At 35.9% G+C, this 13037-nt stretch overlaps 1 protein-coding gene across 3 annotated transcripts in view; it reads right to left on the reverse strand.

Annotated features, from left to right (window-relative positions):
- CFTR (CF transmembrane conductance regulator) overlaps positions 1 to 13037 on the reverse strand; it is a 195621-nt gene that overhangs the window by 121367 nt on the left and 61217 nt on the right. For all 3 annotated transcript variants that reach the window (XM_057550593.1, XM_057550594.1, XM_007195128.2), the window contains 3 exons: positions 11163 to 11409; positions 9128 to 9220; positions 2763 to 2945 (listed from right to left, as the gene is read on the reverse strand). In XM_057550593.1, coding sequence (XP_057406576.1) covers positions 2763 to 2945; positions 9128 to 9220; positions 11163 to 11409 — 523 coding nt within the window. The remainder of the gene's footprint in view (positions 1 to 2762; positions 2946 to 9127; positions 9221 to 11162; positions 11410 to 13037) is intronic.

Here is a 13037-nt window from a genome sequence, read left to right on the forward strand (position 1 = left end):
TCTGTAAACTCTTTGACTCTGCAATCCTAGTCTTAGAAACTGATCATTAGAAAATTATGAAATGCACAAAGATACAGAGCAATAGATTTACAAATAATAGAGAATGCCATCACAACATCATTTATGCAAAAATAACTTGGCAATAATCTGAATATTCAACAAAAACATGTAATGCTATGCAGCCATTGGGAATGACAGTGCTCTGCAGATAAATCTTTGTGATGTGTTTGATTTCTATCTGAGTGAAATTGGTTACAATACAGTATTAGAGAATAATCCTATTTTGGTTTTTATAAACACATATATATAGGAAAATGTCTGGAAGAAAAATATTTCAAAATATTTACCTGATTATCCCTAAGAGGTGAAATTAGGAATAATGTGCATTTTTTCCCGATATTTTTTGTTCTATCTGCATTTTCTTGCTTTTCTACAAAGTTTTAACAACAGTATAAACAACTACCATTTATTAAGCATGTACTTTGTTCCAAGTACTGCATCAAGGGTTTTCTGTACATTTGCTTATCTAATCCTTATACCTGACCTTATTGTATTTTATATCTCTGGATTTCCAGAGATATAAAATACAACCAAAATCTCAGAGATAGCTACTTGATCCATAATGTCCTTCTGGACACAAGTATACACATATATATGCTTTTATAAAATGCAGATCATAATGTACATATTATTTTATAACCTGTTGTCTTTCTTCACTTAAGAGTATCTTCAGAGTCATTTTTTAACATCCCTTAGCCTGACTGAATAACATGCCATTATATAACTACACCAAAATTTATCTAATCAATCCCCTATTGTTAGATATTTAGGGCTTCCCCCAATTTTGGGCTACTGAAACAATGTTGTGATGAATATATAAAATCTCTGCAAACATACTAGGATAAGTCATAGAAATTGACAATTTATTTGGTTATTTTTAAGGCTTTGGATATACAAATTACCAAATTGAGTGGTGCAGGATTTATCTTGAAATGTGAATATTTTCAATTATTCTACCATATATTTTAGCTAGATCTTTTATCTAATAAGATTATAAAATGCTCCATTCCTATACTATGAAAGGACATCCTCCTAGACTGAGTTGCCAAGTTGTTTCTCAGAGGGGTTTAATTATTCCTAAGGGGCCACTGCCTCCATCTGACTCCATCTTCATATCTACTTCCCAGAAGATGCAACTGTAACTCCAGCCAGCAATTATCTGCTCATCAGTTCTTAATAGAGTTGCCTGAAATTTAATTGCTGGTTAAGTCTTGTAATCTGTAATCCCAAAGCTATTTGTTTACACCTTTAAAGAAGTAATTTAAAACACCTAAACAAAATTAATTTTAAAAATTCTGTGAAATACTATTACTGTCTGCTCACAAGCAATCATTCTTGTTTAGATCATCTGTGACTTGTTTATTAGCAGCTCCTCCTATGGTATCATTTTCTTTGAATAGTGATAATTGCTAGTAATATTATACAAGAAATAGAAGGAAAAAGTAGCACTTGAAGAAGAAACACATTTTTCTAAGAAGAAAATGCACAGCTACAGCTACTTTATTGAAAGGCCTGTTTCTCATGTGGGGAAACGTACCTGGAGAGAGAAATAAGCAAACTGTATATCACTAGCACTATGAACACTAAATTCAATGACTAGAAATTTTCTGTGGCATTTTGTTTCCCACGTCTCAGACTAAACTTTTCAAAATATGGTTCTTCCTATATTAGACATTAATAAATAACTGTCTTTCAGGAGTATTTCTATTTTTATTTACATTTTTATCTTATAGCAGCATTGTTCCTTCCTTCCTCCCTCCCTTCCTCCCTCCCTTCCACCCTCCCTCCCTTCTTCCCTCCCTCCCTTTCTTCCTTCCTTCCTTTTCTTTCATCAAAGCTAAAATTATAGTCAAATGGGATGAAGAACCTATTTTTAATAGACTTTCAAAGCAAATACCTATTATCCTTAGTAGCCCATTCCAAAGCCAGGAGGCCCTTTCTTATCTCTGATTTTATTCCTTCATGCCCTTTAAATTTATTTCCTAGGTAAAGACAACAAGTGTTTATAATTATCTGAACAATAACTCAGATCTTTGAAGATCACTATAAAGTCTTCTTCTGACCATAAAGTTTGACCCTTTAGCTTTCTAACCTATTAATTTTTGTCAGATATATCTCCAAATATCCATGGTTTATAATTAGTTGGGGTGGGGGGGGTGTTGAGGCTGACCAGCACTGAATAAATTAACATTCCTATGTATTGCCTTCAAAAAACTGTCCCAACTCAATAATTTTTCCTCATAATAAATCATAAGCAAGTCTGAGTCCATTCTCCAAAATTCTAATGTCAACAAAATGGGGACCTTTTACATACAGTCACTGAAGTAAAATCTAAGCCATGATTTTCCTGGACCAGCTCTGAGAAAATGTCTGTGCCACAGACTGGTAAAAATGGATGCCTCATTTGTTCAATAAAGTTATTGAATGCTCATCCTGTATGTGCATGACGCTGTGCTGAGTGGTGTCCAAAATATAAAGATATAAAAGAAAAAGTCACTGAAAATAATAGGAAGAAATAAAAGGCTAGAGGATGCTATCAGTGGAATAACTTATATTATAAGGAACTCTACATCCAAGTATTCTCCTAATACCAATGTAAGAATTTCTCCAAAACACCTTATTACATTACAGACAAACTAGAAAAAGAAAGGAGAAAATCATGTCAAGTTAAGATCTTCATAATGGGGTATAAATGAGACTACCTTGCCTGCTCCAGTAGATCCAGCGACGGCCAACAACTGTCCTCTTTCTATCTTGAAACTGATATCTTTCAGGACAGGAGCACCGAGAAGTGAGAAGTTACTGAAGAAGAGGCTGTTATCACCATTGGAAATTTTTCTATTGTTATTATTTTGTTTTGCTTTCTCAAATAATTTCCCAAATCCCTGTAAAAAAAACAAACATGTTTTTCAGATATTTTCAATAGCTACTTGCATTATGTATGATTAGTTTGAAAAGCACATGGCACATGACCCGTACTTTACAGCACACAATTGATAGCACATGATTTCTAGAGCACATGATCCAAAACATCTGAAAATTATAATAATAATTTCAATTTCTCAGATTGTTGCTCACCACCAAATTTAATTAAAGATATCTATCTACATATATAAAGGTATCTATCTATATATATGTGTGCATGTATATATATATATGTGTGTATGTAAATATATACACACACATAAATATATATCCTCTCCTATAGGCTGGGTACATAAACATAATTATTTAATCTTCAGCAGAATAACAATATATGAGGTAGATTTTATAATCGTTCTCTTTCAAAGCTGTAGACTGTGACTCAAAGAGGTTAAGCAACTAAAGTCATGTAAGTAGTAGGCCTGAGTAGAATTACAACCCAAATCTTCTGCTCTATCATGCTGGTAGTACCTTCCTCTGAGAAGCTCAAAGCATTTCTTTAATTAGCTATTATTAAGTATAAATGTGATGATACTGCCATATGATTTGAATGAATTCCATTTTTGTAAGGGTAGCTGGGAGAAGGAATTCTCTTTTGAAAGTGCCCTGCTTCTATACTGCCCCATGGGAAGCTTTAGGGTAGTGGCCTTCAAACCAAAGTAAACAGCACTACAGATTATCAGGAGGAAGGTAGTGCACACAGTTTTAATGGAATGTATTCCCACATCCTCAACATGCAAAAGTACTCCTTCCTAAAGTTAATCTGCCTGAGAATTTGCCTGCTGTTTGTCATTTCTCTTTCCCACTTCCTGTTCACAATTGTCCTTCCCTCACTTTACACAGAAGAGGCAGCCTTCTCACCAGCCCTAAGTTTAGCTACGTTGCACTTTCTGGAGTGCAAAAAGTTCAGTAATACAAACAATGGGACCGTAAGAGAATGATTTTCTCCTGAAAGGTGATCCCATAAAAGCAAAGCCAGAAATACTGAAGGAGGTAACATCTTATTTCACCCAAGTTTCAAACTGATGGCAATCTATGTGTCTTATCATCTCAGAATCATATTTCAGAAATGAATTGAGAAATAAGATATTTTAATTAACTTATTATTTAATTATTTAATTTTAATGAGTTAATAAATTAATACAAATTATTATCTGCATTTTAAAGTCAAGTCACACTTTCCTGACATAAAGCAAGTCACATTTAGCTGATTGGCTTGACAATGAGACCTGACTTCATAAATTCATTTATTTCCCATGAAATTGCACTGAAACTGCAGCTCCCAAGTTTTGAAAAAAATTATTTAACATATGAAGACAATGTACAATAGACAAGAATTACATTCTTTGCCACCACTTAAACCTATGTTGAAAAATTAGTTTTTAAGTTGAAAAGTCAACTTAAAATGTATCAGATATACATAGTTTTTCAGAACTATTTTAGGGCATACATAAGCAATTAAGCTTGAAGACCACTGCGTGAATACTTATGATATGAATGGCTAACATCCCTTTCAGTCAACAGATAACTAAAAGCAAAGCTTTTAAGAAGCAGGCAATGAAAAGTCTTTAAATGAGACAAAGTCATCTGTTATTCCTTTATTCATTTATTTATCTAATAGACATTTATTGAGCATCACCTCTGTATTAAAGACCACTTCAGGGACTTCCCTGGTGGTCCAGTCGTTAACACTCCATGCTCCCAATGCAGGGGGCCTGGGTTCGATCCCCGGTCAGGGAATTAGATCCCGCTTGCCACAACTAAGAGTCCGCATGCTGCAACTAAAGATCCCCGAAGATCCCACGTGCCGCAACTAAGACCCGGCACAACCAAATAAACAAATACATATTTTTTAAAAAGACCACTTCAAAAATCCCACATAGGAGAATAACATATGGATAGATATTAATACTGCAATGTGTTTAGTGCTACAACCGAAAATTCACACCAAGTCCTATAGGAGCGCATTAGAGAAAGCAACTGACTCAGTCTGGAATTTGACCAAGTAAATGACACAGTACTAGTCTATGAAGGATGTAAGTGGTTATTTCACAAGAGCAAGAAATAGTCTAGGTGTTCCAGGAAGAAGGATCTGGATGCACAACATTTTACGCTTAAAAGAACAAAATAGATCTCAGGAATGGTGAGTGGCTAGGTGAGATGTATATGGTAAGATGACAAAGGGTATCCTTGGTAAGGTGGGCAGTGCAGGCTATTATGGGGCTCATGTGCCATGCTTAGAAATAGGACTTTTATCCAATAAGCCCTTGGACCAATGGAAGGTTGTTTTTACTAATAACTTTAATTTCTGAGTACAGAAGTAAAACACTTATTTCAGGAAATTTGGTAAACAGAGGAAAGCAGCAAGAAGAAAAAAATAATCACCTGTAATCCTACCACTGAAAAGAAACCATGTTTAACATTTTAATGATACCCCTCCACTCCTTCACATATATATATAAAATCATATATATGATATTTTACAACATTAAGGAAAAATTATACATAAGGTTTGTGACCTGCTTTTTCTGACTTACAATAAATCATAAATATTTTCACATACCATTAAACATTCTTTTAAATATAATTTTAAGTTGCAGGATAGTATCCAAGAGTATGGATAAACTATAAATAGTTCTCTATTTTTGACATTATATGGTTTTCTCTTTAACTTAATAATTCTGTGATGCATGTACTTTGCTATAAATCTTGGAGGAAATCTCTTTTTTTTTTTTTTAAAGTATAAATTCCCACACGTGGGATTTCCAGGGCAAAAGGTATAGCAAAAATTCTAAGTCTTTTGAAAAGCAGTTCCAAATTTTCCTCCATTAAGGTATGAGAGTGCTAGATTTGAGGAACCATTATCAACACTGTTGCTTTCTGGTTTGGGATTTATTTTGTATTGTTTTGTTCTGTTTTTTGTGTTTTATAGGTGAAAATGGAATCTCACTATTTATCTTATTTTTATTTGATCCCTAGTAAAGTTGAACATGTTCCGTGTTTACAAGTCCCCTGTGGTTGTCAGAGGAAGGATTATGATACCCTTTGTCTTTACTTCAGTCTCTGTCTCATCTTCTCAACTAGCTGGGTAATAAATCATGACATTCTGAACTTCAGTCTCCTGAGTTGTTGAGGGTTTTAAATGAGATAATATATATGAAAGTATTTTGTATACAGTAAAGCATTAGTCCACTTTTTAAAATTAGAGGCAGAGAAACCTAGGCTGACCTTTTGGCTCTCTCCTAACCAGTTGTATAACCTTGTTCGAGTTACTTAAACTCCCTAAAGCTCAGCTTCCTAATACATAAATAGAAACTGTACCTACTCACAGGTGTGGTGTGAGTGAGGAGTCATATATAACTCATCAGGGACTTGCCTCTTGAGTAACTGGGTGAACGGTGACATCATCAAATGTGTGGAGAAGACACTGGAAGGAGCAGGTTTATGAAGCTTGGGGAGTGATGAATGTGGGTGCCTGAGGAGCTTGCAGGGAATTTAGAAATGATGTATGAAGTTCAGGAAAGAAACTGGGGCTAGAGATTTGCCTTTGAGAGTCATCAGCACATTGATGTCAGTTGAGCCTGAGTCACCCAGAGAGCATGAAACGCCTGAAGGAAGCCTAGGTGCAGATGCAGTGGCCCATCACCATTGAAGAGGCAGAGAGGGAAGACTTAGAAGTCATGGTCAGAATATAAGATGACACGGAAAGAGTGGTTCACTAAAGCTAATTTAAATAAGTAGTTTTAAAAGAACAGTTTTAATGTATTGGTAAGGGCAGAATCCAGATTGCAGCAGGGAAAAGTCATTAAAGATGACGAAGCAAGAACAGCTTTGATGGCAAAAGAAAGCAGAATGATAAAGCTTGGAGGATGAGGCTGGGTGCGCAAAAGTCAGAGAAGAAATTTTTTTAACTTGAAAATATTTAAATGTGAAAAGGAGTCAGTTGAAAAAAGATGTTGAAACTTGTAGAGAGAGACTAATTCCTGGCCCCATGTCCTGAGAAGATGAAGCAAGACAATAACAGTTTAGTCAAAGGCAGGAGGAAGCATACATCTTTCACTTAGACAAGAAAGAGAAGAAAAAATAATCCCAAGGGTGAAGAAAGAAGTTATAAGCATTCATACATGATGCTGCATATTTTATAGCATCTATATATTTTCTCTATATCTTACAGAAGTCAAGGCCATCTGCTGGGGGTGAGCAGAACCTGGGAGAGATTGGGAGTTTCAGGAAAGTGGTAAAAATCTGGAAAAGCTTTTAGAGAAATGGTAAAGAAAATTAACTAAATATAAATGAAAATATTTCCCAAGAAAGTTTATAGGCCCATTTGAAGTTGAAACAATAACGGTATAAAACTTATAACTGACTAGAGTATATCATTTTCCCAGATAGCACCTCCTTCATCAAAGATATCAAGTGAATGTTTTGTAGCAAAAGATTCAGTGAAAGGAAAAGGGAATTGAGGGTGCTGCTGGGAGAAGAACTGAAGTGACTGGTGTTGTCACTGGTGGAGGTTAAACCAGGAGTCGTCCAAAAGGGAGAACTAAGGAGCCTAGAAATTTTCATCAAATTGGAAGGCAGTAAAGGTGGGATGAAGAGACTGAGAGAGCTAAGGTCAGGAAATTCTGAACTAAGAAAGAGATTCCAGAGTGCGACATTTCCAAAGTGGAGTAAGTCTAGGTGCTCACCAAGCTCAGCATGTGACCATGAAAGGAAGCTTCTGAACAAACTGTAAAATGTAAGTTCTGAGGACAGTACTGGAAGGATTTCTCATGTGGGTGTTGAAGTCTCAGACATGATGGCAGAGATTTAACAAGCACCACTATCCTGGGTAAATATCATCAAGGAGTGTCCAGAATTTGATAGCTGACAGAGTCTGGAGGATGAGGATACAGCCAGACAGAAGGTTCACTGAAAGAGTTGTAGACTGTGACATTGGGGTCCAAAACGTGACTTCAGCCCTTGCCTGTTCTGTGAGCTGAGCCAGGTTCTGTAACCTTCCTAAGCCTCCATTCCCTTATCAGCAAAATGGAAACATTAAGATTTCATCATAGGAATGTTATGAGAAATAAGACAAAACATATAAAGTGCTTATCTAGTACCTGGCAGATTGTAAAGGCTCAAGCATGCTACCTATTTTATTAGATGAAAGCAGAGTGAAATGGAGATTAGAAAAACAATTGTCTGTAAGTACTGTCAAACTTCTTATTTTTCTTCATGCCTAGAAGGGCATTTGAAATTCCTAAAATCAAAGAAGTAAAATCAATCTGATCCACACACCTCTCCACAATTTTTCTGGGCAGATAAAGAATTATTCTCTTACTTACATCTAAAAAAACGAAGTATAGTAAAGCCCTTGAGATCAGGTTACTTATATAAATAAAACCAATTTAAGATATTGTGAAATATGTAGAAATGGGACATTGGTTTCATAACTCCTATGTTTACTCAACATAAAAAAGTGATAAGGAAAGAGGAACTCAACAGGTATTCTCAATAATCAAATATTACTTCTTTAGAAGCTGAAAAAAATCATTGATAATATTTTTTCTGACCATGAGAAATATGAGAGAATTTTTAGTAGTGAATTAAAATAAGTAAAAATAGTAGAAAACAATACATTGGTCTATTTCTCATACATCTTTATGGTGACTGGTGTATGTAAATTGCATTGGAACTTGAGATCAGAGAGGGTAGCATTTACTGAGGAACTATTATGTGCATGGTACTATGCTGAATACTTTCCATAAGTTATCTCAGTCAATCCTCACAACAAACTTGCAAGGTATATATTAATATTCCCATTTTATAGATGAAGAACGAGAGGCTCCACAAAGTTCAGTAACTTGGTCTAGATTACACAGATAGTAAATGGCAGAACCAGGATTCAAACCCAGCTCTATCTGGCTCCAAAACCTATGAGCTTTGTATTACTTCCTAATTTCTTATGTGAAACAAATTACATGACTTAGAAAAAAATGACGAGGCTTGTCTATCGTATTTAATATTCCTGGGCCTCTACCTCTTAATCTATAAAATAAATTCTATCATCATTCTAACTTTATTGCCCATTCGGATGAAAACCAGAACCACAAACAAGCAAAGCTTAAATATTTAGAACAAACAAAAACGAAAAATATCTGACCTCCTCCCAGAAGGCTGTTACATTCTCCATCACTACTTCTGTAGTTGTTAAGTTATATTCCAGTGTCTTATATTCTTGCTTTTGTAAGAAATCCTGTTTGCAAAAGAGAGCAAAAACGTATTGCAGAACCAGGATACCATTAATACATTATTACATCTATTTTACACTCTAATAGTGATGCATTCTGTAGTTGGATTTTATGAATTATATTAGAAATTGTTTCTTAATAAAATAATTTTATAAGTGTTCTAAAGTTAATTTGCCAAGTACTAGAATTCATCATTTTGAAATGTGATATTTTATAAAACTATTTTTATACATTAGATTTTTAACATAGCACTGATTCATCCTTGTACTATTACATGTTACCCTTAGTGATGAATTTATAAAGCACACCTGAATTACCCACCAATTGCCTCAATTCAACATTAAGAGAGAGAAAACTATTATCTTCATCTTTATAGCACCCTCCTGATTAGAGGCATCATTAGCGTCACTTCTCTGGGTTAAGTAAAGGTGTGAAGATCTGATTTAACTGATTTTAGGGTATCAAACCTTGATTCTAAAAGAAGGGCTCTATTAGCGAATCAGAATCACAGTGCTCCTAGAGATGGTGGGAGCATGAGGAAGAATTAAGTTTATGCATCCTGAAGTCTTCTTCATAGGAGGTAGTTTTAAAAATCTGGTGCTTGCTCACTTTTTCCCTTCTCGCCTCTTCAATTCACTCACTATCTCTATTTTGGTTTCCCCCTTTTTCTCCCAGTTTTGTTTTTAAGATCTGTTTCTCTGTCTGTATTCCTGTTTAGTGAATCTGTTTCTCTGATGCATTCTCTTTGGGTCTCTATGTCTGTTTCTCTCTCTCTCTCTTTCTCTATCTCCTCACCACCTCCCACATGGCTGTGATGGACTAACAGAAGAAATAAGACTAGTCCAAGAGCTGCCATGGTTCTGAGCTACATTCACCAATCTGTCTAAATTGCAGATCTCAAACTCACATATTTTCAAGATGATAAAACTAAGGAAGGTGGCTAAGTAGAGACTGTGATGAACTGGAGAGGGCAGACCCTCTCTGAGGGGGGAGCTGCCACAGCTTGTGAGGGAAGAGGACCCAGTTTACTGTATACTTCAAATTTTCAAAAGAGGCTGAAGACATGATTTGTTGTATATGTGACAGCACACAATTTTTAAATGCTGCCAACTAATTCAAATGCGTTGTTTTAGGTTTTTTTGTTTTGTTTTGTTTTTTAATGTAAAGGTCAAATAAAACAGGTCAAGGGCCAAAATTAAGTCCATGGGCCACCATTTGCAAACTCTGGCCTAGGCTAAATAATGGCAGAACTACCTAAAAGTGGCTCACCCTTCACCCTCATTTTTAAAATTTATGTCACAATGATTTATTTTCTGGGTTAAATATTTAAATGGATATCAACCAAGTATAATAAAACATTTTGAACTGTATATTAATTATAAAAATAATAACCACACCCAAGGTTATGGTGCTGATTCTGTTAGCTTTGCATTAATTGAGTCTCATTACCTGAGGACTTTAGAACCTCTCTTCAAAATTACCAGCTACATCAGCTTGCTGAGATTTTAAGGTAATTAATGTGTCATAAAATGCCACTGTCATCCATCATACAGTCCAGAAAAACACTTGGAAAAGTTTAAGGTGAACATTCCTGGTGTTAGCTGGAAAATCTTATAACTACCGGATGAATCTGCCACCATCATTTTGCACATTTGCCAAGTTCATTAGAACTGCTCTATTGATTGATTACTTGAATAAAAATCTCCAGAATACAGAAACAATATTTTCTTCAATTTCTCTGACTTAAGAGAATTTCACAGGCCTTCATTTTATTTCACTAGGCTTTCATTACAAGGGCTCATTAGACCACATACAGACATCAAGACAGGAAATACTGTGCATCAAACAGGCCCAAGGCCAAGAATACCTCTCCAGAGAGTTTGCTCATGAATAAAGTTCTAAACTGTTCTAAATTCATTGTGATGATGCCCAATTTTGGTACATTACCTGTATTTTGTTTATTGCTCCAAGAGAATCATACCAAGTTTGTACAGCCCAGGGGAATTGCCGAGTGACTGCCATGCGCAGAACGATGCAGAATGAGATGGTTGTGAATATTTTTCGAAGGCCGATTCCTTTAAGCAGTGCATAAGGAAGCACAGAAAAAAACACTACAAAAAACCCTGAGAAGAAGAAGGCTGAGCTACTGAGGTATCTCACATAGGCTGTCTTCCGGGTCAGTTTCAGTTCTGTTCTATAAAAAAAAATGGGATTTGGGATGCTTATTTACTTTTCAAATATCAGGCATCTTGGAATTAAAAATCTGAACATAGACTCTCAAATCTTTCTCTCTGTGTTCTGATCCTTGTTCTACCCTGCATGAGCTGTGTGACCTTGTGCAAGTTATTTAACCTCTCTGGGCCTCAGTTACCTTATCTGAAAGGGAGATGGATCATAATGAATGTACCAGTGTCTTGCATATAATACCTGTAAATATTATTTTTAAATTACAATAATCTTAATAATTATTACTATAATTATTATATTGTTTTTATATCTTTATTCACTTCTTTATTAATTTTTAAGATTAATGACACTGATAATTTTTTGTTTGTTGGTTGGTTGGTGTTTTAAGTAATTAAGTGTGGATATGAGAATAATGTTGAAAGACTTATAAAGGAAAAAGACAATTCTGGGATTCCCTAATGGATTGTTAACATTTTAGAAGTTCTAGCTTGGCTTTGGGGAACCTTGAAAATAACATATAAGCCATAGAGGAGTGGTTCTCAAGCCTTAGCATGAGTAAAAATCACCTGAGAAACCTGTTAAAATGCAGAGTTTCAGGCCCACCACTCAGAGATACTGAGTCTGCAGTAGGCCTCCAGAATCTGCATTTTAAAAAGGAACCCAAATGGGGCTTCCCTGATGGCACAGTAGTTAAGAGTCTGCCTGCCAATGCAGGGGACATGGGTTCAAGCCCTGGTCTGGGAAGATCCCACATGCCATGGAGAAACTAAGCCTGTGCACCACAACTACTGAGCCTGTGCTCTAGAGCCCGCAAGCCACAACTACTGAGCCCGTGTGCCACAACTACTGAAGCCCATGTGCCTAAAGCCCATACTCAACAAAAGAAGCCACCGCAATGAGAAGCCTGCGCACTGCAAGAGAGTAGCCCCTGCTCGCCACAACCAGAGAAAAGCCCGTGCTCAGCAACAAAGGTCCAACACAGACAAAAATAAATAAATAAATAAATAAATTTAAAAAAAGAACCCAGGTAATTCTTGAAAAATTATAAGTGAGTAGATGCTGCATCCTCCCTGTCTCTCTCCTTTCAGTATAGTTATTTGCAATCACACTTCTGATCCTATAGTCTGAACTACAAATGTGAACTATTTTTTTAACACACACAGAAGAGGTTTAAATGCACCAATAAGCAGAAAACAGGGAGTGCAGAGGCTGGCGAGAAGAGAGGACAATGCTGCCTTCAACCTCTGTCCTACTCTTCCAGGACCATCAAAACTAGAGTCACTTGTGATCCTCCTATTCAGCTCTCGCAAGGGAAAGAGCAGAGATAAAACAGACAAGTAGAGAGTGCTGGTGGGAAGGAGCAATAGCTGTGCCCGGCATTTAGTTCCACATGCTTGTACAACTCAGAAAAGTTCTCATTCTCAAGTTGTAGAATTCAGAGGAAATCTTTTTTTTTAAGTCTGAAAAAAAATGTAATCCTGAGCACTCTGATGAAGACAACGAAGTTCAATGTTCCCAATCTTCATTGTGACTCCCAGTCTAATGCGGTCTAGCCTACCTATTTTAATTATTTGGTATTGAAGGCAGATTATGATTTGGGAATCTCACTGGGGTGTGACTCTCAGCTCTCCTGGT

This window comes from Balaenoptera acutorostrata, chromosome 7 (assembly GCF_949987535.1).
Source record: "Balaenoptera acutorostrata chromosome 7, mBalAcu1.1, whole genome shotgun sequence".
Lineage (NCBI taxonomy): Eukaryota > Metazoa > Chordata > Mammalia > Artiodactyla > Balaenopteridae > Balaenoptera > Balaenoptera acutorostrata.